The 26,823-nt window shown below is 31.4% G+C and overlaps 2 protein-coding genes and 1 long non-coding RNA gene across 6 annotated transcripts; 2 read left to right on the plus strand and 1 right to left on the minus strand.

The window, feature by feature from the left end:
* The first annotated feature begins 626 nt into the window (after positions 1–626).
* On the plus strand, positions 627–8,502 carry nes (lysophosphatidylcholine acyltransferase 3 protein nessy). Of its 2 annotated transcripts, none has more exons than XM_074123621.1 (10): positions 627–782; positions 3,017–3,124; positions 4,078–4,200; positions 5,600–5,715; positions 6,233–6,388; positions 6,829–6,960; positions 7,044–7,152; positions 7,248–7,395; positions 7,958–8,105; positions 8,200–8,502. In XM_074123621.1, exons 3-10 carry the CDS (start codon positions 4,107–4,109, stop codon positions 8,461–8,463), a joined length of 1,167 nt encoding a protein of 388 aa, XP_073979722.1. In that variant the 5' UTR covers positions 627–782; positions 3,017–3,124; positions 4,078–4,106; the 3' UTR covers positions 8,464–8,502. The 2 variants fall into 2 exon arrangements, with proteins under 2 accessions (XP_073979722.1, XP_073979721.1); XM_074123620.1 differs by lacking the exon at positions 627–782 and adding an exon at positions 2,517–2,749.
* A 1,162-nt stretch (positions 8,503–9,664) lies between these two features.
* Positions 9,665–13,365, minus strand: LOC141451874 (uncharacterized). Its single transcript, XR_012457158.1, has 2 exons — positions 13,234–13,365; positions 9,665–10,970 (listed from the first exon to the last, which is right to left on the minus strand). It is a non-coding gene; the product is annotated as an uncharacterized lncRNA (long non-coding RNA).
* LOC141451864 (uncharacterized) lies at positions 13,310–25,792 on the plus strand. 3 transcript variants are annotated; one of them, XM_074123605.1, is made up of 18 exons: positions 13,310–13,448; positions 13,845–13,962; positions 14,267–14,534; positions 14,658–14,831; positions 15,513–15,572; positions 15,650–15,794; positions 16,486–16,589; positions 16,698–16,869; positions 17,288–17,391; positions 18,638–18,810; positions 19,362–19,506; positions 20,450–20,674; positions 20,759–20,864; positions 21,208–21,345; positions 22,811–23,385; positions 23,464–23,538; positions 24,808–24,918; positions 25,663–25,792. In XM_074123605.1, exons 4-18 carry the CDS (start codon positions 14,754–14,756, stop codon positions 25,732–25,734), a joined length of 2,283 nt encoding a protein of 760 aa, XP_073979706.1. In that variant the 5' UTR covers positions 13,310–13,448; positions 13,845–13,962; positions 14,267–14,534; positions 14,658–14,753; the 3' UTR covers positions 25,735–25,792. The 3 variants fall into 3 exon arrangements, with proteins under 3 accessions (XP_073979706.1, XP_073979705.1, XP_073979707.1); XM_074123604.1 differs by lacking the exon at positions 14,267–14,534; XM_074123606.1 differs by lacking the exons at positions 14,267–14,534; positions 20,450–20,674.
* Positions 25,793–26,823: the final 1,031 nt, after the last annotated feature.

Genomic DNA, 26,823 nt, shown 5'->3' on the forward strand with positions numbered 1-26,823 from the left:
TGTTTCTTCAAATTTAATATTAATTTACAGTTTTTTTTTGGGTGCAGCAAATGTAATCACTGCTAAAAATAAAGTTTGAAGAAAATTAGAGGTACTGCGGACTATTAACATCAGTTTTTATTCTGCAAATAGATACATCTATTAGAAATATATTAGAACTTTTGATGTTTTTTGATTTGGTCATCTATTAGACAATTACAAATTGAAAGCCTAATGGCTGAGATTAAGAGGCTGAAGAGAAAAAAAATTATAGGTTGAGTCCCTCTGTTTCAAAAGTTGTATCTATAGAAATATATTAGTTTGTACATAATTTTTTCCAATATACAAAAGGTTTCCTTACAGTGGCTCAAATTTTCATACATTATTCCCACAAAATTGGTTGGGAATTTTACGTTTTGCTCTAAAATATTGTTTGATTTATAAGTTATATAAAGGAGCCTTGAGAAAAGTTTGATTTAATTAGAATACAAGTTCTATTGGTTCACACTTATAAACATGCGAAACATTAATAATGCATTAGAACGGCGCCGATGAAACAGTTCATGTAAAAAATAGATGGTATCAGTTTACTGTTATTTATTGAACTGATAAGAAAACTTCTTAATTCTTCTAGATAGCGATTAGCTAATTTGCAGTTATTTATACGGAGTGTCAAGTGTTTTATCAGCATAACGTTAAGTTTAAAATATGAAGGATTTTTATTATTAGTATCTAGTTAATTTGCCAAACCTTTTTAGAAGTGTTAATGTAGAAAATAATTAAAGACTAGAGGAATAAATCTGGTAAGTATATTCATTAAAATTTTTAATTTAACAGCTACACGCACCTTAGCAAGTTGTTTAAAGTACGGGGGAAGAGAAATTAGGTAATTTCTTATTTTATATTTTCATGCCATTAATTTGACTTACAACCCCCTAATCTTTCACCAACTATTAAAATACTAAAACGAATTAAGCCCTAAAATATTGGATGAAAGAACTATAAGAAAACTTTCAGTAGAGAAGCAAATTGTCAATTTAAAAAAAAAAAAGATTTTGTATTTGCGCGACCAATTATGATTGTGTAAACTTGACCAACGCCTTTCTCCTATTTTTATTTGAATTTTAAAAAAAATCTTAAATAGCTTTAAGGTAAATGGCAAACAGAATTGATGAACAAAGCAACATTGTATGTACATATATTTTAATTAATAATATTTCTTAAGAATAAATATTACTCCAGTTCCGAAAAAGAATGTTCTCTTTTCGAAGATCTTCTGTGAGTGCAAGTTCTGACTTCTTTAAACATTCAACAACTTTTTGATCAAATGTACTTATTTGAATTTTGGGTCAATGTACTCTGGCAATCTGCCATTGAAATGTCTAATAATTAAAACCTTGGGCCAACATTGCGGTACTATTAGGGGACAATTCATTGGAGTAATCTAATCATTATTACTCACCTAAATTACTATTTATCCACAAAGTAACAAGCGAACCGTAGTACGACATTTTGTTCACATCTGTGTTGCATTCAAACTGATACTTTTCCTTATAAAATAACCCTTCATTAAATATTTTTCAGATTTCAACACGTTACACAGTGCAAAAACAGTAATAATTTTGTCATCCCTTGTCATTTCACTTTACGGCTTTACAAATTCTGACATGAATTACGCCTTGCTCATTGTTTTTGGTAACTGATTTTTTAATACAGTAGGAAGGAAGTAGGAATTTCATTCATGTTTTTTTTATTATGCCAGCTTTAGACCTAGGGATTAGCCATTTGTGGAACATATTTTACAATATAATTATAATAATTGTGTTATTCTTTTCTTCCAACTAAATAATGCCTGTTTAAAAAATTCATAACAGGAAGAAATTTTCTCACAACTAAAAGATCTGGAGAAAGATGTATGAGCTTGTCACTCTAGTTTCTTATATATAATTAAAATTTAAGGTATATACTTTATGAAGAGAAAAATTTCTGTTCATTCAATGCATTAACAGTAGGAAAAACGCAATTGAAATTTAGAAATATTGAATCAAAACGCATTTGCTTTTCGGGAGAGTCTACCAAGCTTCAACCTTTTTATCCTAGCTGCAACTCGTACTCAAATTTATCAGAATCAAAACAACCTACAATCAACTAGAAACGCCTGCCAATGCCAACTGTAAGAAGAGTTTGCGTGCTTACAAATGATGATCAAAAATTAATGGACATCGATTATTAACTATTTTAATCGAGTTCATTATCATAAAATAGAAATTATTCGCGGGAAATTCAAAGTATTATCTTTTTTGCTGATTTACATGACCAGTATTTTTAATTATTCCATAATATTATATTAAATTACAATTTAAACATTTTAAATATAAAAATTATTAAAAAACAAGGAGATAAAGAGAGACACTTTATAGAAGTGATTTTTATTTAAAAGAGGATTACTTTGTTGGGCTATTTTTTTTATTTCATTAATATTTCATTATTATATTTTCAAAAAAATTTAAATTATAAATATTGTGGCAAAAACTACGGAGCTTATTATCTGTAACCCTAGTGGAATGTGTTACATATCCCCTTCCATACGAAAATAGCTGATATGAGATGAGATTATAGAGTGTAGAAAGTAATACTCTTGAATAAAAACCTTGGATATAAACAATGGTGAATGTGGTGGTGCCTGATAATGGGGGTTTCTTATTTAGTCTGGCGGAAAGTTTGGGCACATCGGTACCTGCACTACGACTTCTAATTACTGTTTTAACTGGTAATCAGGATGAATTTATTTCTTGCCTATTTTTGTTCTTTAAAGGATTAATTTGTGTATTTTGTGTTTAAGATAGTTAGTGTGTACATAAACTTTCAATTGCATCTTTCACATCCTTCTCTAATGGGCTAATGAATCATTCCAGACTAATGAAATAATGCTTAAGCATTGTCACATAATACAAATACTTAATAATTTTACATTTTTTAATTATTAAGGTTTGAGTTATTACATATTTCCACTACCTGATAATAATTATTTTTCTAGGATATCCAATAGCTTTAATACATAGATATTACTTAGTTGGAAAGCCTCCAGCTATACAACATGTATTCTTCGTCGCGTCAGGGCTTGCTCTTGGATATTACAACTTCGGTGAGTTTTAAAAAATCATATACGCATTGAAAGTTTGTTGCATTGAAAGGAATTTTTAAATCATGGTTTTGTCATTTTGCACTCAAAATGTGTGAAAAAGTAGGTGAGATTTGGCGATTATTATAAAATGAATCATAAGGTTAATTTCAAATTATTTATGAGTAGTTTAATTGTGTTAGTTTAGTAGTTTATTTTCAGTAAGTAAGATAAGGGTTAATAGTTGACGTTGCTCTTGCTAATTTCATTATTTATCATTACTACGTATAACATTTGTTTTGAAATTATATGTAATTAAGTGTTGAGCATGAGCATAAAGTCGAGTTTTTTATGGTTACTTAGGGCTACAGTTCATTGTTCCAGAAATGGAAACAGAATTAAACTATCATTTATTCAGTGTTCACGATGATTGCCCAAAGATTTGAGGGATCTAGATACCCTCTTGCCCGTGAAAAAGTGCTATTTTTGCTGTAAGGAACTTGTCAAAATTCTGAAGGCTTTATCTTCATTAAGTTATTACTTTGGACCAGTGCAGAGTTATCTGGTAGTAGTTAGAAAGATATCTGGGAGTAGGAAGCAAATCTAAAATGGAAAATTTCTCATGTTTGCCCTAATACGTTGAGCGTTATCGTGGTGAAGGATAATACTTATTTTTAGGACATTTCTATTGTATTATCTCTACGTGGCAGAATTACTCACAGTACTGTGATTTTATAGCTTTGGGCATCCAAAAAAAGTGGTCATTATATGTGAGATACTTGGTTATAACCTCATTTTGCATACGTACTGCTTTGAATATACAATTCCCATAATCTTTAGCTCTCCGTGCACTTTATTCCAACGTGATCAATGGAATGTTGTATTCTATGGAAAGAGTACTGTTGCCTATCAGCTCTAAATATTTTTATATTGCAGCTAATTTTTCCACAAATAATTCAATTTTATTTGTTTTTCAGGATTGGATATTCTTCATACTACGGCTAATATGCTTGTGGTTTATACTATACTTAAAACTATTGGAGGGACAATTCATTCTGTTTTAATGATACTATCGATCAACATGACATATCTTCTAGTTGGTAATACATCTTCTTTTTTTTAACCGAATTTGAAAAGGAGTTATGTATTGGTTGAGTTACAGCTGTAACTGTCTGTAAATACCTGGTGGATGCATAAATTCAGGCGTTTTTTTAAAGGATTCTTTTGGCGGTGAAGTAGAACAGTTGTTTACAAAAAGTAGCTTAACAAGTTTTCTGATTGTGAAGAAACGGATTTTTCTAAAAGCACGTTCCGGTAGATTGCAAAGTTCCACTTCCAACGTAATCTCCTGTAAGAGTTCAACAATGCATTACCAGCTGAAGTGACTACTCTACAAAGTTTTGCTGCTTATTGTGAGAAGGTTGTTCTATTTTTAAGAACAGCCGTAGGAGATTGAATTCTTCAGAATTTTTTATTGTGCTCTAGTTGTCTTCGAAGTTTGATGAGGTTCGTCAAATTGACACAGATGGAGACATTCGCACTGTATTCCTAAATTGGCTGGCCATGGTGGTGGAACGCGACTTCAGCAGAGTTTCGACACGCGTAATTTATGGGGAGGATTCAGAAATTGGGACCTGGGGTGGATTTTGTTTTGAGCGATATTTGTGCACTGGTCATTTAAAGTGTACTTTTCAAAAGAGTAAGAGCGATTGCCCTCTTCAGAACCGACCGATCCATTCTCGGGCTATCCTGTGAACATAAACAGCCCCTCAATAAACAGCACAAATTTGTCGAATGCCTCTGCGGCTTGGAAGTATGTAGAATGATAAAACCAAAAGAATAGTATGTGAAATTATGTTTGTGTAATAATAATTAAACAAAAGACTTATGTAATTTTAAAACAGTGGCAAAAAGAGAAAAATTATTGAAATAGCGTTGGTGGAGGCTAACTGGCTTGGAAATGCTGATTAAAAATTATTTGTCTAGGCTGTATTTTGTGCTTTGAGTGCATGCAAAATGGAATATAAAAAGAGGTAACCTACCTACAATATCCTTTAAAATCTACCCACTAGTATTTAAATAAGGTTGTATTTTTGTTGAATCTAGACTTTCTTATGAATTTTTTGTTGGATTCAACCCGAAAACCTCGAATGTGAAAGTTAATTTTGCACTTTTCTTATGGCTGCGAAATATTACTACAATTCTCAAGGTCTTCAATCTCTCTCTTCCTCAGTTATTCCTTTCTATTTAAGGAAAACGATCTCTAGATTATTAACAGCCTTTATGTTGTCCGCCTTTTGAATGTAAGCGCCACGCTATTTGAAAGCATTAATTTGCCTACACTCGGGCATCTTAACTATTCTATACTCTACTCATCCCTTCATATGAATCCTCAACACTTTGGCCAGGTTAACAATAACCCTTATTTCTTCGTTTAAATGAAATTATTATTCACATTTTTGTGTCCTCACTGCAATCTACATAATATTTTTATGATAGGTTATTACGTTACCGGAACAGAATCGTATGATATTGTTTGGACTATGCCTCATTGCATACTAGTACTGAGATTGTCAGGATTAGCTTTTGACCTCTATGATGGCTCTCTTCCAGAGGTAATCAATATTTACAATTAATTTTAAATATTTTTTTGTTTTGTTTTTAAATATTGTTTTTAGTCAAAGTTTAAATCTTTAATATTTGCAACGATGATATTAGAAAGAAACAGAGTCGTGCCTTTGTCGAGTTGTGTTGCTGACCTCATCGATTCATGTTTTTTTTCCTTTGGGGGAAGGTTGTATAAATGTTTGTGATGATGTGTTTTGTATAAATTCAATAAATGGAATTCTGACGGTCCTTAAGAATAATGCGAATGGAGAATGGTGTCTCGACCTCAGCTATAACTAAGAGACTGTCAAATGCTTGTAAATAATCACGAATGCTTTTACCACTAATAACAAAAAAAGGTTTGTGATGTAAATAACTGTCCGCTATTCAACTTCTTTTGCTTTGCATTTAAAATATGCTTGTAACATTACAGAATATAAGAAACTACCTTAGAAAAAATACACGAAAATATTGTTTATACAACTCCTAAATTTAATTATGTCTTAAATTCTGTTTGTTTTTAAGGATAAATTATCAAAGGACAGCAAGAAATTAGCGTTGCGAGAAGTACCTTCTCTGTTAGAAATAGGTGGTTATCTATATTTTCCGACTAGTTTTATGGTTGGGCCTCAGTTCCCAATGCGAAGATATAAAGATTTCGTAGCTGGGAAATTCAAGGAAGTAAGTGTATTTATTTTTATTATAAAAGGACTCTCAGGTAAACTTTTTATAATTTGAAAATGTTTCTTTAAAATGCTTTTGGTCTTGGAGGCTAATTACTGAAAGTCATTTATGACTAAAACCTAACTTAGAATTATCTCTTAAACAAGTTGTACAACAGGCCTTTTTTAAAAAGTTCAAAGGACTTCTTGGAACTTAATAGGTATATGTTGAAACTTATAGATTGTTGGTGGGATAGTTTGTTGTTTGCAAGGTACCTTCAAAAGATACACACTATATGTTGCGAACCTTTATTGAAATCCAGTTAATGTTTAATAAAGATTCTACGTTTAAAGTAAATTATGTTAGAGTAAAAGAAAGCCTTATTATAATATTATAGTATTCTATATTGAAGTCAATGATTCAAGTAATTAATTATTAATAGCGGGGTAATGTTTCAGCCTCATGAACGACTGCCGCAATGTGTGTACCCAGCAGCCGAAAGGGCTCTCTATGGGTTTATATATTTGATACTCTATACAGTGGGCTCTGCCATCTACAGCGATCATTATATCTTAGGAGAGGAGTATTCGGTTAGTATATTATCTATGCATAGTTTTATTTCCTCTTGGATACTACGATGAAAAAAGGAACTATAAAAATCTTTTGTTAACAGCAAAAGCCATTTTTACAAAGATTCTTTGAGCTAGGAGTGTGGGCCCATATTGTGCTGTACAAATACATTTCGTGCTGGTTGATCTGTGAAGGTTCCTGTATACTGATAGGTTATTATTTTTTTAATTTTGTACAACCACAAAATTCAATTTTAAAAAATTTAAAAATACAATATATTAAATTGTGACTATTTAATTAATTGAAGGTCTCACATATAATGGCAAGGATTTAAACGGTCGAGCAAAGTGGGATGGATGTGCAAATGTCGATATTAAATTATTTGAATATGCTCAAAATTTTAGCCATGATTACATTGACTCATTCAACATAAACACCAATTTCTGGGTATTTCAGTAAGTATAAGTTTTAGTAAAGTTTTGCCTCTCTCAAGGATATACGAATGTATTTACTTCCCTTCATAAAGTCTAAATATCCACCTGGATCTATTACGTCGTGTACCTTACTAATACTTATGGAAGGTCAAGTTTTAAACCTAAGCCATACATCTATTTTTCGCAAAAGGATGGATCTTATATCAGTAGGTTATTCACAGATACACTTAGGTGCAAAATTTTCTTCCCACGTTACTCTCGAAGCATAAAAAAAACACGATAATGATAATCTTGTATTAATAAATTCTTAACAATTTATTAACAAAATGTTTTAAATGCCCATGATATTGATATGATATTAAAATGTAAACAACAAACTAATTTGAGATGTATATTGGGGTTGGGTTCAATTCCTGGTCTTGGCTATAGATTTTTTCGAGTGATGTGTTCCATAGGCGACAATGGCGATAAGAGAGTTCCCAAAAAGATATAATCAAGCTGCTTATCTAAAACTTCGGCATCTCTGAGAGTATCCTAGATTCTTGAACATATATTCTAATCATTGCCTTCCCTTGTTTTCTAGGTACATTTATAAGCGGTTAAAATTTCTGGGCAATAAATATTTATCTCAAATAGGAGTACTACTTTTTCTTTCCGTTTGGCATGGATTCCATTCCGGATATTACGTCTGTTTTGCTACTGAATTTTTTGCAGTTGCGATGGAAAAAGATGTAAGTAAATTCCTTTCATTTCTACCGTGCTTGTGAAGTATATATCTATTGCTTATTCGTTGATAATTTATATTCTTTCCTTTTTTTTTTTTAGCTTGAACAAATTCTTATAAAGAATGAAACATTTTTACAGTATTTGAAAAAACCGTACGTTTGTGAAATTAAATGGGTTATATTAAAAATATACACAATAGTTTTTATGGGACCTTGTGTCGCTCCATTGGCTCTATTATCATTTTCAAAATGGTGGCATGTTTATAAAAATGTGTATTGTGTTTCACCATTAATGTGGATCCTCTGGCCTGTATATAAACCAATCATCAAGCAAATATTTCCAAAAAAAGTTCATGTACAATAAAGAATGCTAAACAATAAATTTTTTGTCGTTATCTTTCAATTACTTGAATTTCTGAAGAATTTATTTTTTATTTTTCTTGAATATGTTGAATTAAAGTATCATAGCTTTTTTTTTTTTTTTTTTTTTTAAAAAAACCATTCTTTCTTATTTAAAAATGTGATACTTGACGAAATCAAAATGTAACAAGCTACCATTTGCCTAATGTTTTGAATAAATATTACTCTAGCATTAAATTAAAAAGAGAGAATTTCATTGTGATTACTCAGTTTTTAGTGTAAGACATTTGAGAGAGAAACAAAAAAAAAACAAAAATCCTTCCATTAATTTTAAGTAGCATAGGGTAGAAAGTACAAAGCCATTTAAGAGTAGGAAAGTGAATGCATGTATATGCTTAATTATAAGTTAGGAAAGTGCATGCCCTAAAACAATTTACACCATCCAGACGGATTAGTGTAATGGTGTTAACCATTCGTCCAGTTTACTTACATTTATCTGAGTAGTAAATGATTTCCATTAGGGAGGAAATTATTTACGTATAGACACCATATTCTCTTATGATGCAGATGGCTCTGAATGAGGAGCTCAATTTCCTCTCATTCTAGGCTTCTTGAAGAAAATGTCACAGCTCACCTAAGTTATTTGCTGATGAGACGTACGTTTTAAACGCCGTTGGGTAACTTAATCCATTGGGTTTTATGCGGGAGTTCTTATTGCCTCAGCAAATTTGGGAGTATCTTATCTTGTGGTGTGACAAATTTTGTAACGTATATTAGAGCATTGTCTTGATTGCAAGATTCCCATCATTATGATCATTAAACAAGGGTGAAAAGCTTTATAAAATCTCGCCAATTTAGATGAGCAGTCTATGATAAGCTAGTGGTGGGCTAAATCCACTGCCCCAGGTACCATAGCGAACTCCCAAACGGCCTTTCAGCAGGGTAACTTTTCGCCGTCAATCTTCGTCAATTCATTCATCACAATCATGTCGAAACTCGTCACTAAATAAAATGTTGCTCTCACCTTCCGAAGTGTACCCTTAATCGAATATTCGTGCAAAATGTTGCAAATAATAAATAACGTTTAAATAAAATCGAGGCATTTTCGAGAGATTTTTTAAAAAAAGTAAAATATCAGTAAAGTGGATGTCCCGTTTTTCAGATATTTCATAAACATAGACACAAATCACATTTTTCGAAAACCCCTCAATTTTTCGGACTCAAGGCAACCAGTGTAAACTTAAATTTCATGATCTTAGCCAGAAAGGCTAGTTAAAAAAAGATTCAAGAGCAGTAAGGGCTGGTACTATTGCTTCCTCCATCAATCAATAACAGCTTTGGTTATCAGCGTAGAGCAGACTTGCAGAGGTAATACTGAAATTGACTACGATTTAATGTAAATAATCTGTGAACGGTTCAAGTCTTTACTTGTTTGTACTAGATGGTGCTATTTGTTGAGGCATGTCATTTATATTTTATTGTAAATGCAACAAACTAGCTGAATTCATACATCTTAAATAAATGTTTTTTTTTATAATTAGAACAATTTGTACCAATTACACTTAGAAGATTTTGTAATAGAGGATAACAGCAAAAAGTAATTTATTTCAAATAATCAGCTCTCCTATCCTAGAGGAGGGCACCTTTGGTATTCGAAACCAGAGCAGCAATGGTTTTTTCATATGACTTTTTGTTTATTTTCAAAAGAAATAGCTTTCTTCTTGTAAATTGATTTATTTTCCCTTGCTTCGTTTATTACGCTTAATAAAATTAAATAAACTGTGAACGGTTCAAGACTTTACTTAGCTAGTCTTAACTAGTCGATCAAAAATTTCAGAAATATATGTATTTATTCTTTGCATCATATTTTTAAATCATACTGATTGCCGAATGCGATTTTTTTATAAGATGTACTATAGTTTTAGTGATCTATGTTCAATTTGGTACTTAGCCATTATTTTGAATTTATATAAAAAATAAATTTTTGTGTATTCAGCACGTTTATATATTATATATAAAAAAAAAAATCGTATGTTTCAGGATATTTTGAAAATAAATTATTTCTTTTGATGTGTATTTTTTATTTAATTGTTATATAAAACCTTTAATTTTTTATATGCTCTTTTATTTGTACTAAGTGAAGAATTATGTAATTTACGGACTATGGATAAACTTTTCTTATCAGTTTTGATGAATTCCTTTTTTTTTTTTTGCTCGTAGATCCTGACGATCATCACGTCAAAGTTGTCTAGAATTAATGTAACTCAAACTAGAAACAAAAAATATTTCGCCACACATTTGCTAGTTGAATAATGTGATAATGTTCATCGTACTAATAGCCTGTTTAGGCATAGACTTGTACTCTGCAGTACAAGATTGTGTAATTGGATTCACAATAGTTTCGTTTTTTAAATTGTTTTAGGAAATTTTGCGCGAATGCTATCAGGTGAGGTTGAGTGTCACATAATATTGGATTCTCAGCGATCGTTGATCATTTTGCAGCAACGTAACCTGGTGGGAAGATACTTTGATAATTTATTTTCTCTCTATAAAAGTTAAAATTCCTGAATCTTCTTAATAATATTGGGCAAATCCTGCTTTATAACTTAATTCTATTTTTATTTTGTAACAACCCAGATCTAATAGATTTCGAGCAAAAAGTTACTTAAAATTAGCAAAAATTCTTCGTTACCTTTTTTGGAAACAACACAGCGTCTAAACGCACGAACCGATTTTTCATGAATAAAGTGACATGCGATTCAGAATTTTATGTAGATGGGTCTTTTGTAGATCTTAACGCTATACATCAAATTGGAGAGGAGTTCGCCCCATCTATGTAAGGCTCCCTCCATAGTTATTAGTGCCATTTTTTTAATAAAAATTTATTTGCGACTGTACACATAAACAATATATTGCTAATAATTGTAAATCTTAGCCCGATATCGGTAAAATTTGGCAGAATGAAGTGGTTAGGGATCACCTACGTAATATTAAAGTGCCGTTCTGCACTTACACCTATTAAGAGGAAGTATTACAATCGTTTCAAACTATCGACGCATGTACCAAATATCATGAATTAAGCGTAATTCGAACAGAAATTTTGTATACATATGCATTTTAGAAGCCTCGACGCTGTGCCTCTTAAGTGAGGGGGCTTTGCTCCACGCACGTAAGGCCCACACTAAAACTACTACTACTGATATTACTAGAACGCTTAGTCTTTACCAAAATTCAGCACGAAGAAGTGGTTAAAGCTTCCCTTCGTGACCCTAAAACGCCATCATGCTCTTACACCTACTAAAGGAAACAGAAAAGTGAACTCTGTAACTGGTAAAAATTGCATTGTTCTAGTCATAATAGGTATTTGGAATAAAGAAGGTAAAAGTTTAAAGGATTTCTAATACGTTCAAATATCAAAACTTTATATCAATCTTCGTATTCATCAGTATTCTATAAATTCTTTACCGAACTGTAGGAAAAAGTTTAGTCTGTAACTGGTATAAGTTACAGTGTTCTCACTAGAACAATATCACTGTAATATTTAACAAGTATTGAAGGTTAAATTTTTAGGTTTTAAAGTTTGTTCAAATTTCAAACCTTTATATCTCTTTTCCGATTTATCAGATTTCAATAATTTCTTTACCGAAATTTAGAGAAAAGTTAGCTGTATATCTGGTATAAATTTCAATGTTTTAGAGGTTATAGTTTACGAGTAACATATTGAAGGTTAAATTTTGGACGTTTTCAAATTCGTTCAAATTTCAAAGGTTTATATCACTTTTCGTATTTATCAGAATTAAATGAATTCTTTACCAAATTGTATAGAAAGCTTAGCTTTATAACTGTATAAATAGCTATGTATTAGTAATAACAGTTTACGAGATATTGAAGGTTAAATTTTAGAAGTTTTTCGAATTCCTTTAAAATTCAAACGTTTTTATCTCTTTTCGCAATTATCAGAATTCAATGAGTTTTGTACCGAATAGTAGTGAAATGTTAGCTGTATAACTGGTATACATTTCAATGTTTTAGAGATTTTAGTTTACAAGATATTAAAGGTTAAATTTATGACGTTATTAAATTCGTTCGAATTTCAAACGTTTATATCTCTTTTCCTGTTTCTTAGAATTAAATGATTCCTTTACCGAATTGTAGAGAAAAGTTTGCTGCATTAGTGGTATAAATTCCAAATATCTAGAGATAATGTTTAACGAGATATTGAAGGTTAAATTTTGTAGGTTTTAAAGTTCGTTCAAATTTTAAACGTTTATATCCGTTTTTGTATTTATCAGAATTCTATTAATTCTTTACCGAATTGTAGAGACAAGTCAGCTGTTTAACTGGTATAGATACCAATTTTCTAGAGATAGTAGGTAATTAGTTATAGAAGGCTGAATTTTCGTTGTTTTCAAATTCCTTCAAATTTCAAACCTTTATATGTTCCTTTATGATGTTAAGAATTCAATGAATTTTTACTGAAAAGTAGAAAATAGTGAGCTCCATGACTGATATAAGTTGCATTGTTCTAGTTATGATAAGTAATTAGATATAGAAGGATAAATTTTCGTGGTTTTTAAATTCCTTCAAATTTCAATCCCCTATATGTTTCTTTATACCATTAAGAATTCAATGAATTCTTTACTGAATTGTAGAGAAATATTAACTCTATAATTTTTTTATAGGTGAATCATGCTTAATATAATCTATCTGTCTTCTTTTGGGTAAACAGTGTAAGTAGTTACAAGTGGGTACTCAGGTTTGACTTATTACTTACCATTTTTACTGTTATAAGTTCATGCTCAGTAAATTTTTATTTTCAGAACATTAAAATCCATTTGTTGGTAAAGATTGTTTTTACAGTAGAAAGTCCGTCCGTTCAAAGAGGCCATATGAATATTATGTTGGCATGACAACTCTTAGCTTCGCTTCGCAACATATGAGTTCTGGTTAGCACCTACATTATACTATTAAGAAAACGTTATTAGTTAGGTAAGAAACATAATTTTCTTATATTTATTATGATAAATGAAAAAGTTGTCAATATTAATTAATAATATGAAAATGCATACTTTTCTTTTGATTTAAGAATTTTAGGAATTTAATTTTCACAAAATTTCGATTTCATTTCTTGCTATTTCTTTTTAAAACAATTCTTTATTGCCCTCAGCCAACATGCCATGAGTAATTTTTTAAAACAAGTTATAAGCTTTACCGTAAAAGATGAAACTAAGGATATATTTTGCATTCAAATTGAATACTCAGAAAGGATATTGCTCCTTCAAGTCATTCTTCAGTGTCTTAAAACCACTAGGAATTTAAAAAAAAATTCACATTTCACTTTTCAATAACAGTTGAATCAAAATAAATATTTTTTAATTTCCCCAGACTTTTACTCCTCTGCAGTTTTGAATGTGCCTTGCAGTATGATAATTTGGAGCTAACAGTGGCATTCAACTACACAAAAATAAGTTATTAATGTTGAGATAATATCATATTGAATAGGGTGAGTTTTAGTCAGTTTTTTTTTGCATTCTTTTTATAGTAAGAATTTTTATTTCATTACCAGTTTGTTAATTATTAATAATACTTTTTTATTTTAACTTTACATATTGTCCAAGACGAGCATTCAGAATTTAACTTTGTCCAACTACTTAGTTTTTTGTAATCTTTTCTTCAAAAGTAGAAATTCGCTTGAAAGTTCTTTATAAGTGAGAGTCCCTCATTCGACTATTCCAAAGGAAAAAACCTACACAGACTGAATCGATGACAAAATTCATATCTGCACTTAAGCCATTTAAGATTTGCAGCTCTCCGAACAAATGGAGAAATAATCTGAAGCAAAATTGGGAAAGACCTCAGAGGTTCCTCAAACCACATTGCCAGTAGAGCTTGCAACCAGAAGTCTGGGAGATGAACATGATAAACATAAAATCATCTTACTATCAGTACTGATTGGACCCTTGCCAACATTTTTGAATCTCGACAACTTAAGGATCTCATCCAGAAGGATAAACACGGCGAAGCTGTCCAATTTTGGAAGCTGGGCAGACGTGCCCAGTAACATCCCAAGTGCAGGTTCTGGCATTCCTTAGTACATTGATTATATCTTTTTCTATGGTAATCCAGGATTCCATTCCGGGCTTGAGCAAGGTATGAAATATTGTAATACAACAGAACATAATTTATTTTTACTTACAGGTTATCAGAAGATTTATTTATTATATCTTCAGTAGACAACCTCATAAATCGAACATAAATTATTGTATACAAATATATGTTGTATGTTCAAATAATATGGAAGAAAGTTCAGGTTGTTTGACGTCATATGGGAATGTAGAGTATTCCACCCGATCATATGTAGAAATGCCACAAGTAAGATAATGATTCGCTATTTTACTTAATGCATTGTAATATATTACCTATTGGTCAGTAGAAAGAATGACTTTAGTAATAGATTTTGCTGATAAAACCTCTAAATTTGCTGGCAGTAACAAAACATCAATCCATAAATAAAGATTGCTTTAAAAACTAAATTTTCTTACCTAATTACAAGTACTATCAAAACTCTAAATGAGTCACGTTACTTTTTTCAGCAATGAAAAATAAATTCAATCGTCCAATGACTCTATTATTATGCAATCGTTCAATACTCTATTATTGAAATTAAAGTTCAAATAAATTAGAACCCCATTTATTGTCAAAAAAATTTAGATTCCTTACTATTCCTGTCCTGTAGGGCTATAAAAAAGGGGAAACAGATCAGTTATATTTTTTTAGAGTAAGTTTTAATGAGATAAGTAATAACTTAATTAAATGATACTACAGCCATATAATTTTTTTCAAAGTAATAAACATTTTATTAGAAGTTTATGATGATTTTCATGCTTGCCACGTTTATTCATTTTCATTATTTGGATAATCAGTAAATAAATTTTCATATTCATCAAGTATTATTAATAAAAATGTACGTTTTATAATTCAACTCTCTTTTATCTCCTTCCGTAAAACTGTACATCATTATGTTTAGTCAATGTTCAAATTGTCTTGTTCCAGTCTGGTGAAGTGAACTACATTTCTACTATAGTTGGAGTCCGAGGAAATCCCGTCTATAAGGTTATAGAAGTCCAATTATTTTTAACATAATGTATTTTCAATTTAGGTTTTTCAATGAGTTTTGTTTTGTTTCGTAGGGTAAAGGAATTTGGGTATCAAATACTCATCTGCCTAATTCTTCTACCATTAAAGTTGATAAAGATGACATTAGAGCCAAAAGACATTATGTAAAAACTTTAACGAAAGAAGGAAAAGAAGTAAAAATATGGGAATGTGGATTATGTAAGTTTTCATTTCAAAAATAATTAGTCTTCATTTGTATAGAATGAGTCACTTTTATCCCCATTGACTTTTTAATACTCAATTAGAAATAACGAACAACTGACCTTCTTTTGTTAATAATCTTATTTTGTTTATGAATTAATATTTCTTTTCTATTCTATTTTGCGATTTTGAAATTAGCTATTTTTATTTTTATTTTTTTACTGATTAAATTAAAATACAATCAGATTTCATGTGCATAATAAGCATTTTATTACTACATAATAATTATTCAGTTATAAATAGAAAAATACACATATCTTGAGAAATTAGAATTCTTCAAAGGTCACTTTCAAGTTTTATTATAATTTAAAAAAGTGTGATAAAAAATTAAAACAAACTACATACATCTCTAGTTAGTGAATCGCCGGGCGTTATGAGAAAGTTTTCAGTTCGTAGGTTACACGTCATCCCTACTATAAAGTAACTCTTGAACCTCATGAAGAGCTCGTTAACGCTTATGTCTTACTAATTGAATCCGCTAAATAGGATATTGTCAAAAAAGCCAACTGACGTATGGTCTGCTACCATAATGCCTCTCATAACTTTCTAAGCTTGGTTTTATTTCGTCTGTGCTTTAAAATAAAGAATAACTATTTATAAATTACTGCCTCTATTTAGTATTTCAACAAGTATTTAATTAAAATTTAAGGTGGTAAAGAATTTAAATTCCAATACACTTTAGTTCGACATATACCAACGCATACAGACGTCAGGAATTATCAATGTGACATCTGTCCAAAAGCATTTAGACAGGTAATTATTACATTATATAAACTAATTAATAATAATTAAATTTTTTAAAAGATCTTTCATTTCCTAATAAGATATTAGTATAAATTAAAAAGAAAAACCATTTTTCAGTTGAGCACATTGGCTCAGCATAAAGCTACACATCTTAATATGCGACCTTTTACTTGTGATTACTGTAAAAAGTCATTTAACAGAATCTCTACATTAATATCTCATAAGAAAATTCATTATGATGAAAAGCGTCATGTATGTCCGTATTGTGGCAAAGGTTTTCATCAAAAAGGTGAGAGAAAAAAAAACTATCTGTAAAGAATAAATTTAAATTAAATACGAGAGTTTAACATTTTAAAAGAAAGGAATTTGTTTTTTAAGTGCACTTTAAAGAAAAAAAATTGTTTACAGTAATCTTATATGCTCGTAGAGCGGGTATTGGTCTAGTGGTCATAAGCGTGGCTTTGTAAGTGGGAGATCCCCATATTCGAATCCTGCGTATGGCTAATTTTTTTTTTTTTTTTTGTAGAAAAAATCGTTTATAGTAAAGTATGAACTTCCGCCTCCGTCTACGACACCTAATTGGTAGTTAGACGTTAAGCCCCGCATAAAAATACAGGCGATTATTTTTTTTATCGCGTCTCAATTACTTTTAATTAATAAATTTATTTCAAAAAATTCTTTTAAGGTTATAGTTGTGTTTGTTTCAGGAAACTTAAGAAATCATATGTACACTCACACAAATGAAAGACCATACAAATGTGAAATTTGCCATAAAGGCTTCAATCAAAAATCAAATTTAGTTTGTCACAAGGTATGGGTAACATGTTCAAGTAATGCGCTTATGTTTGTGTGTTGTATTTTTCTTCCAGTTTTTGTAGCGCTAAGTTCATAAATATTGATATTAAGTCTACAGAAAAGTGTTTTCTTATATTCAACTTAATTATAAAAATATTTGAAACAACGTACTTGTGTATGAATGTGAATCAAATTTTAAAGCTTGGGTTAATTCTACTTGTTATTGATAACTCTTATACTGTGAAAATGTTGAGATTCTGCAGTGTTCTCCATCTAACTCTTCGCTTAGCCATCTGTTTCCTTTTCCAATCTCATTCTCTCTCTCTCTCTCTTAAAAACTCTGCTGAGCATCCCGTGATTTTTCTCTCATCCTTGCCAAATCCTGTTGCCCATTTTCAAACACTCCTCTCACCCAGCTGCCCTTCTCCATTTATAGAACATGGAAATCAACGTACCTATTTGACTGGTCGCTAAATCTCTGCTGGGGGCTTACAAGTTTCTCCTTTTATACATTCCTCATCTTTTCTCTTCTTGTTTTCCGCAGTCTTTTCCAAAGGAATGCTGTTTCTATACTTATTTTGCGCTTTTGTGCCTTGTCGTGAGAGACTAGAACTTGCTGGAGAATAATTGAGGATCGGTAAGAAGACAGACTTATATAGATCATAAACTTCAGCCTTTCTTAAGATAGTTTCTTAGAGTTTTGATTGAAGCATTTTCCTCATTGAAAGCAGTGGTCACTCTATTTCATCTCTTGATTTAGATTAAATTGTTTAAACAAGTAATTGGGCAACTAGATACTTAAAGAAACACTTTATTTAAAATGTATCGTACCAATAATTGTATGTGGAGATTTTATGAATGACGTCCTTCCATCCCCAGATTTAGAGAATATTGTTGGTTTAGGCGAAGGCGGTTTTAGATCTTTAGTTTCTGAGCAAAAATTAATTTTTCAATCAAGTAAGAATCTCTTATGTAAATAAGTTTAAATATTATTACAGAATATCAGCTGTGGTATAAAATATCTACAAGGTATTCCAAGGTTTTCTCGAAAAATGATTGGTTTTTCTTTTTAACTATACAGCGAGAGAACTAACTGTACACTCTCAAAGTCTCTATTTTTGGTATTGAGGAATTAAACATTTAATAAATGTGGAACTTGTTGTAATTACCACAGGAAGAGAACCTAATTTGACAATTTTTTCACCTTAAAATTTTATTCTGGTTCATAAAAGGATTGTATAAACTACACAATTACTTTGCAGGTATCAACGCATGCAAGGAAAATTCTTCACCAATGTGATATTTGTAGTTTAAGTTTTACAAAACCTCATTTATACACAACTCACATGGAATCTGTTCATAATATAGCTGTAAAAATGTCCAAGAAATGCGAGGCGACACAGTTGTTGAGGCAAAATTTAGAATCTGAAGCTCAGTAAGTAATAAAACATTAGAAAAAAATACTTTTGCAGCGCCTTATTTTCTTTGGGAATGTCGGATCAGCCTGAACAGCGGTGAGCCTATTGAAGGTTTTTGAGGCGCGTCATCGTCTCAAATCATTCAGTGCCTTGCCAGCCGTGGACAATGTACTCTCGTTTCAGACAACGCTGTTCTTCATTGGACAGAGAGCTGTAGAGGTTCCTAGAAGGAGGATTCTAAGGTCATCCAGCTAGATTGGATCCCGAAACCTCCTTCACTGAGTTAATTCTCCCATTTTTTAGTTACTTCTTTTTAAATTTTATTTTTATGCAGAAGTCTTTTAAAGGAAATGCTGTAAGGTAGGATCGTTAGAATCAAATATATAGTAGCACCATCTGCACACGGTTTCTGTGAAGAATTGGTGATGTCAGAGCGTTGCTTTAGTGGGGATCCTGTAGGGGTGCGAATATTTCGAAATGGCCGTACCAGTTCTTACGGAAACCGTTCTGGTTTCAAAGTAGGATTTTTAGCAGCTATAAGCATTGAAAGGAGTTTACCTGTTTTCAGGTGTGCATTAGTGGACGAGTCAAATAACATAATATATAGATTACCCGTTTCTCAAGGAAACATTACTCCTAGAGCTGGAAGAAATGGGAGAAATGTAGCTTCTATTGGAACATTCAAACAAACAGATTCTCAAAAGGAAAATAATGTAAGTAAGGATTACTTGTGGAAACCCACTCTACTTATCTTTTACTCTAATAACTTGAAACTTTTCTGTCATGTAAGCTAAGTAGATACCATCTTAGAAATTTTTTAAATAACCAATCTTTATTTTTAAAGAACAACAAAAAAAGTGTTGTCACACAACTTTTTCTTACTGCGACAGACTTGGAATTTATTTTTTTCTCAAGGGTTTTCAGTTCAAATCGTTTCCAGTCTTGGGTTCCCCTATATTTCTCTATTTCCTGTTTGAAATCATCCCAGAAATCAATTCGAAACGGTAGGTCTAGGACTCTGACCAGATCTGAAGAGACTCTCAAGTAGAAACCAGATTGGTCGGGCTATCGACTTTATCATTGCGCGTTGGAGTTTTGAAAAGTACTTTAAATACTGCGGTTGATTATTCTAGGGTTCTTTGTATACTATATAATAAGGACGAAACATCGTTCCACATCTGTTTGATTAGAAGATCAGAGGAAATCTTATCGCAAAAAGCATTAGAGGATAAGCCTTAGAGCTTATAGAGAAACGAGGCTTTACCTACTAGTCCTTCAGGAAGATGTTATAATGCAATTAATGTGCTGCAATTTTCACTTAATGGGAATTGACGCCCCAAAAAGTAGTTTTTAGAAAATGGTCTAACAAAATATTTGAAAAATTTCAGGAAACTAAAGTTTATATTTGGTTTGAGTCTCACCAAAGACCAAACTGTAACTTAGCTAACGAAATCCATCAACCGGAAGTATCATTTTTCTGGGATTTCGATTTGGGGAATCACCTACAACTTATAGCCGAATTCCTTGTTGAGGTCCAACCAATCTTAACCTTGAGCATGCTGTGATTTGCTTTCTTCTTAACAGCAGTAAGAAAAAGTACAATGTAAAGACATTATCATTTTGCTTAATGCTTAAAACTTTGAAATTGTGATCTAGCATGGAAATGAAATTCTTACCATTGTTAAACATATTCCTACGGAAGCAATGAATCAATTGGAGGAACTGGGGCAAGTCCCATTTGTGCTGCTCTATCAGCCAGGAGATAGTCAACCAAAGATATGCAAGGCTATTACTCAACCAGACCAGTATGCTTTAGTACATCCTTGTAGTAATGATATTTCCAAATATTTTATAGCGAATTCAAACTCTCTTTCTCATAAAGTAATTTCATTTTACTTTTAAATAAATATAAATCTACTAATTTTTCCTATAACTTGTGTAATAAGAGGGAATCTTTGTACACAGTTTCCTATAGTCTCAACTGTCATCCAGAAAAAAGATGCAAATGGAAGAGTGCAGACTTTAGTATTACCAGCAGGATTGCATCCTCAAATAGTGGACAGCTACGAAGGTAATTAATATCCTCTAATGAGATTAAATTCATTTCTATAATCTAATAAATTTGGTTTTATCATTTGTCTTCAATGATGAGGGGCTATTAATAATTCATCTGAGGAAAAATGGTAATAATTAAAACAAATAAACCGATCAAATGACTGTCTTTATTCCACCTTAAAGAAATAAGGTGTCTCAAAAGCCCATCGTTGGATCTTTATTTTTTTAAGGATTATTTGGTCAATGGTGGATTTACTTTTTTTGAAATTGCAATAGTTATCATTGGCCTTCAATGTCACAAAATCTACAGTTTAATTAGACTTTAAATATTGAAAATGTTACAAATGATTTTATTTCAGGAGCAAATGGACAAAATGTGTTTGCTTATTACAAATCTTTAAATAGGAAGATTAATGATAATTTCAAAGAAAATATTTCTCCAAATTTATCAGAACAACAACAAAAGAGCATTGAAAATGTAGGCGTTTTACAGCAGAGTAAGTTCCTTGGTTTACCTTCATGTTTTTGATACTTATCAGCCGTCAGAAGTTGAAATAAATTAATGAATTTTGGCCAGAAGTAAAACAGAGTTCAAAGTTTTGAATAATAGTGTGGATTTTATCCGTAATAATAGGCTTGTTTTCTATTTATTCGACCACTTTCAGACTCCAATCAAATGGGTTCTTCTACTTGGTGTGAGAATTTAACTTTTCTTACAAAGTGTCTGCCAGATGAGGCACTTCTGGCTGACTTAATTTTTTAAGTAGAACTCAGATTTTCTGTACGTACTTGATGAACCAATCTCTGATGATGGAAAACGCAAAGCCTGTCTGAATTAAATAAATACAAGCACCCTCCCTCTCTATTCCTCAAATGTTCTGATGGCAGTTTCCCAATTATCAAGGAACAAGATTCTCTTAGGAAATTTTTAGAAAAGGAGACCGGCAGTTGAAGAGAGATTTATCAGATGTTTTTACTATTTTTGGGAAAAAGGCATTTGAAAAAGTAATGAAGAAGGTGACATGAGTACTTTTATGTCAGTCAAAGATTGGCGGAGTTTTGGATTGTGATGATATCTAGGGAGGCATTTGGTTGTTACGTTCTTTCTCAATTGTAAATTGCAGATTTGTTTATTTAAATTAAAATGTTGGAGTATCAGAGGTGGTATTTGGATTAATGAGGTGAAGTAGTTTGCACTTTCCACTTAGTTCATGAATTCTTGTACCAAATATGGAGAAAACATATTTCTATCTAAGAGAGCATTTATGTTGCTGTTTGCCAAGACATCTAACTACTTGAGACTAGGCCATCTGTTTTGCCCTATTTTGGCTCATGTTTAGTTTTAATAGAATGGAAAAGAATAAATCTTTATTATAAATTTACGAAGTTACAATGTTTTATACATTGTAACTTTCATAACAAGTGCTATTAGAATAGTTAAGATGTAGGATAAGAATGCAGAGAAAAGAAGGAAAACTTGCAGCTAATTTAGCTTTAATACGAGGAGATCGAATGTATATATGTTAGTTATTGGATCCTAACGAGATGATTTGTTTATTATGAAGAGATATTAGACTAAGAGGTTTTCTTCGGCTGGATTTGATAAAATAGAATGCTCATCAGCTGTGATCACGCATGTAGGGTCTTCATTTCAATTCAAAATCATTCACTCGGAGGGTTTTATAAATACCTGATCAAGACGGTGGTAATTAAGGAAGTTTCATCTGTGATTCTGAACAACTGCAGTTTTTCTTTCACCACAGAATATTTTACAAATTTTTGGAACCAAAATTTCCGCAAAAATTAAAAGAAATAGCTTTAATAAAATATCTTTAACTGAGTAAAATAGCATTTGACTGTACTAAAGTGTTAATTATTTTAAGAGTATTAAATAAAAAGATTATTTACCAACTATTTCTATAATTATTTTTATTAATTTAAAATTTACTCTAATTCCTACAGGAAATAAAAATAACAGAACTGCAGTTATTTATACAAAAACTCAACCAAATATAAGAAACTCCAAGAATTTTGTTTTAACTGAAGCACAATCCGAATCCAAAAAAGAAAACTATCCTCTTCCCCTAAACATCCCTTCCATGCAAGATCCTCTTGATCATTTAACAACTGAGGATCCAATTTCTGATGACGAAACGAAGTACAAAACAAATAATGAAGATCCTCAGTTCAGTTATGTGTTTCTACCAGACAATACTGGAAATACGAACATAGAAAATATTGTAATGAAAGATGCTAATGACAATTACAGTATTGATCCTGAATGGACGGCGGCTTATCTAAACAAATGCACTTCCAATTTGTATGCTACTCAAGCAACAGCGGCGCTGAATGAAGTGACAAATCCAGCTAATTATGATTTGATGAAAGAAAATAATTTCCAGACAAGCTTAGGTTATGGATTATTAGATTTTGGTGAAGAACTGAATCATTGCTGTAAGGAAGAAAGTAATTTAGAAAGCATTACAGATATTAATTTAAGAAAGGAAACTATAAAACATGAGGTACTGGAACCACAGGTAAGCACCTGGAGCTTTCTTTACCATTTGTTAAAAAATATCAATTTAAAGTTTTTAATAGTTTGAAAACGTTTTTAGAACAACATAATGACAGATAACCCATGCTGTGATATTGAACCTACACTTTTTAATAATTTAGAACCATTGAAAGAAGTAAGTAAATTGAAAGAAAAAAGTATTTTTTTTTTTTTTTAGCGAAGAAAAAGTAAATATATTTGTATGCAGAATGATGTATGAATATTTAGTTCTTCACCAGCTTCTGTCTTTAAACTTTCTATTAAATTTGGTAACCGGGAACACCAGATCATGTCAATGAGTTTAGGATGTTGCGTGACAATAGACATTTAAGGTCCGTTGAGTTAAAAAAAAAAAAAAAAAAAAACTGTTTAGAAAATGGTTTATCTGGGAGTGTGAACAAATATTTCAAAAACATAGTCTCAGAAAACCCAAACCTAATGATACCTTTGGGTACTGTCTGTGGTTTTTCCGCCATCGGTCTGTAATCTCCTTGAATCGATGGTGCCGTCCAGCCTTTATCGTCTTGTGGGTACTTCTAGTTCCCTGTTCATCCCGTACAAACCAGTCGCTCACAATGGATACCAGTACTTTATTTGTGAAAAATATAGTTTATTGATTGAAATCTTGTAGTACATACATACTGGGCTTGGGTAAGTCAGTAGTAAATGGTTTGAGTGTTGATGTATATAAGAGTATAGAACAGTAGATTTCAGAGGTGTCCGTTGGATAATCCGTAGAATAGAGAGGTCTGACAGTTTGGCGTCTCTTAATTTCAGTGTAATGAGTGGAGAGCAGGTTAGTCTTCTGTTAAGTTTAAACAGTAACTAAAAATTATTGCTACAAAATTCATGCTTTTTAGTAACTACTCTGCATCATTTGACCTTTTCAATTGTTGGCATTCAGTATAATAGGCATTACTTTCTTATTCGAACAACTTTCGAAAGTATATCCGGTTTATATATAGGAAGCAGTATTTCATCCCTCTACAGTGGTGTCCATCTGTATCTTAGGTTTTACCGCCTATATTGCATCTTCCAGTTAAATAGTAAAATTTATGATTTGAAAAGATCGAAAGGGAAAACTCTTCACTTTTAAGTGTTGTGAGAGAGAGTGACGCCACATTTTTCATATAAATAGGGGATAAAGACATTGTTCTGTGTAGCACATTTGAGGGACGCCAATGGTTGCACTTCCTTGAGAACCCCCAAAAAATAATTCTCTCAGGAAAAGTTTCAAATTAAAGTGATCCTTTGTGTATGAAGTTTAATTTAAATTGAATTTACGGTGAAAACTTAAATTATAAATCTGTTCACATAGATTTCTTTCTAAGAATTAATACAAAAAATTATTGTTCTCTTCTTAATGAAATAAAGAATTCATATTATTTTGTTTTTTCTCTTACAGTCACTATCAAAATATAATATTGATTTCGATGGGGATGCGTTTGATCTGTTTGATGATTGCGGGTTTTCTGGAAGTTTGATGGACAATATGAACAATAATAACGTTGAGGAGGTAATTATATTACACTCTTAATTATTGTGTATTAATTATATTACACTCTAGTTTGTAATCAGGTATTATAATTATAATAATATTATGGTTAGAATCCACAGAATGTTGCTGTTAGGTTTTCCTCCAACAGCCTGCATTGTTTTGTGGTCATCGACCAGTTTCTGGCATTTCCCTTATCACAATATCCTGAGGCCGTGTAAAAGAATATGGCGACAAAAGCGGAATAGTTAAATCAAGTTAGTTATGATTTTAGGATTGTCTACCTAGGACCATCTTACCCCATGTTCAATCGGCGACTGAAGAATGAAAGAAACAACAGTCAGTCATACGTAAACTAAAACTGGTTTCGTCCTACATTTTTGATATGATTTCATTAGCTCATTTGAACTCCAAGAGTATCTTGAAGAAATTTGATTAGATTCAATAGGGTTTGGTTGGCCAGAAAGTCAAAGCTATGCGATCCTATTGTGGTTATTGTAGATATTGTTCGGTTCTGTCTGCTTGATTAACTTTAGGGAATATATCTAGCATCTAAACATTGCCGAACTTCACCAATAATTTAAGATAAATAAGATCATATGTTCGTTATAGTTGAGAGTTATTACTACTTGTAAATGAGTAGAAATAATAAAAGAGTGGCGAGACCAGAAAATCAATGGGTAATAGTTTACACAAACTTGTTAAATAAATAAATAGTTTTTTAATTCTCTTACTTCTTACATTCAACTTTATAAAAACTTGCAGGACACCAAGAATTTTTTTAACCTTCAGCAGAACGAGGAAGATAATTTCAAACACTCTATATTATACTTTTGACATTGAAAAACAAACAAAAACACAAAAAAAAAAAAAACGAAATATATTTTAATACAAATGTTCTGAAATGATATACCTACGATTACATTTATCCTGGCTCCACCCAAACTGCATGTTTCCTACGGACATTCACTTTCATTGTGCATATTGAAGTTAGTTTAAATTACTTTTAACATCTGTCTTGATAAAATATGTTTTAATTGTTGAATAATGTATTTTATAAATAAATATTGAACTAATGCATTGTGTTTAATCTCGGGGATAGTAAGTAAGTTTCTAAATTAGGAATGAAAAATAATTTAAATTAAGTTTCTATGTAAAAACAAAAGGCACAGAAATGATTATTCGAATTAAATCAAGCTCTACTGAAATTTGAATCTTGGATAACGATTGTGGGATCCGTAATTGTTTTCTAATGCAGTGATTTATTTGCAAGAAATATTCCTTGAGGCTCAACTTTCTCCCTTCATTCTGTGACGCCGAGTTTACTCAAGAGTAGCACGGTAAGTTTGTTGTCGGAGTTGCCCTTTTTTCTACATTCTCTCATTGTAGTTGTAGCTATTGACATCGTGGAGATTTTAGATTTAGTGTTCATCCATTTTGAGATCCCTAAGAAGAGGTTTCTACAAATTGGTCTGTGTGTGTATCCTCCATTCAAAAACGAAAAAATTGTAGAATTTTGAAATTAGATATTTCGCTCTGAAAAAGAGGATTGGTAGTAAGAGAAGGTCGAGTAGGTGATTTTTACTTAGGGCGAATAACTTACTGCGACCTTTACCTAGATCTGATGCTGCCCTTTATACTACGCCACGTTAGACACTAATTACCTTTCCATTTTAAGTTAACAAAATCATGGAGAGTACGGTGTCCTGGTAAAATTTACTTGCATTCAAATTTTCTTTGAATATTAGCCTCTCTGTTAGGAGATTATAGTTTTCGAAATTTTAAAATCCCATAGAATGTGTAGATGCTATGGACGCTCCTATCAGGCGAGGAAAACGTATTTTGGTGGAGCAGTATCCTCTTAGTAACTCTAGCTGAGAGAGCTGAGTACATTTGTTCCTTACTTCTTCTGATTCTCTTTGAAGT

This window comes from Rhodnius prolixus, unplaced genomic scaffold, assembly GCF_049639745.1.
Source record: "Rhodnius prolixus isolate KJV_2025 unplaced genomic scaffold, Rpr scaffold_14, whole genome shotgun sequence".
In the NCBI taxonomy this organism is placed as follows: domain Eukaryota; kingdom Metazoa; phylum Arthropoda; class Insecta; order Hemiptera; family Reduviidae; genus Rhodnius; species Rhodnius prolixus.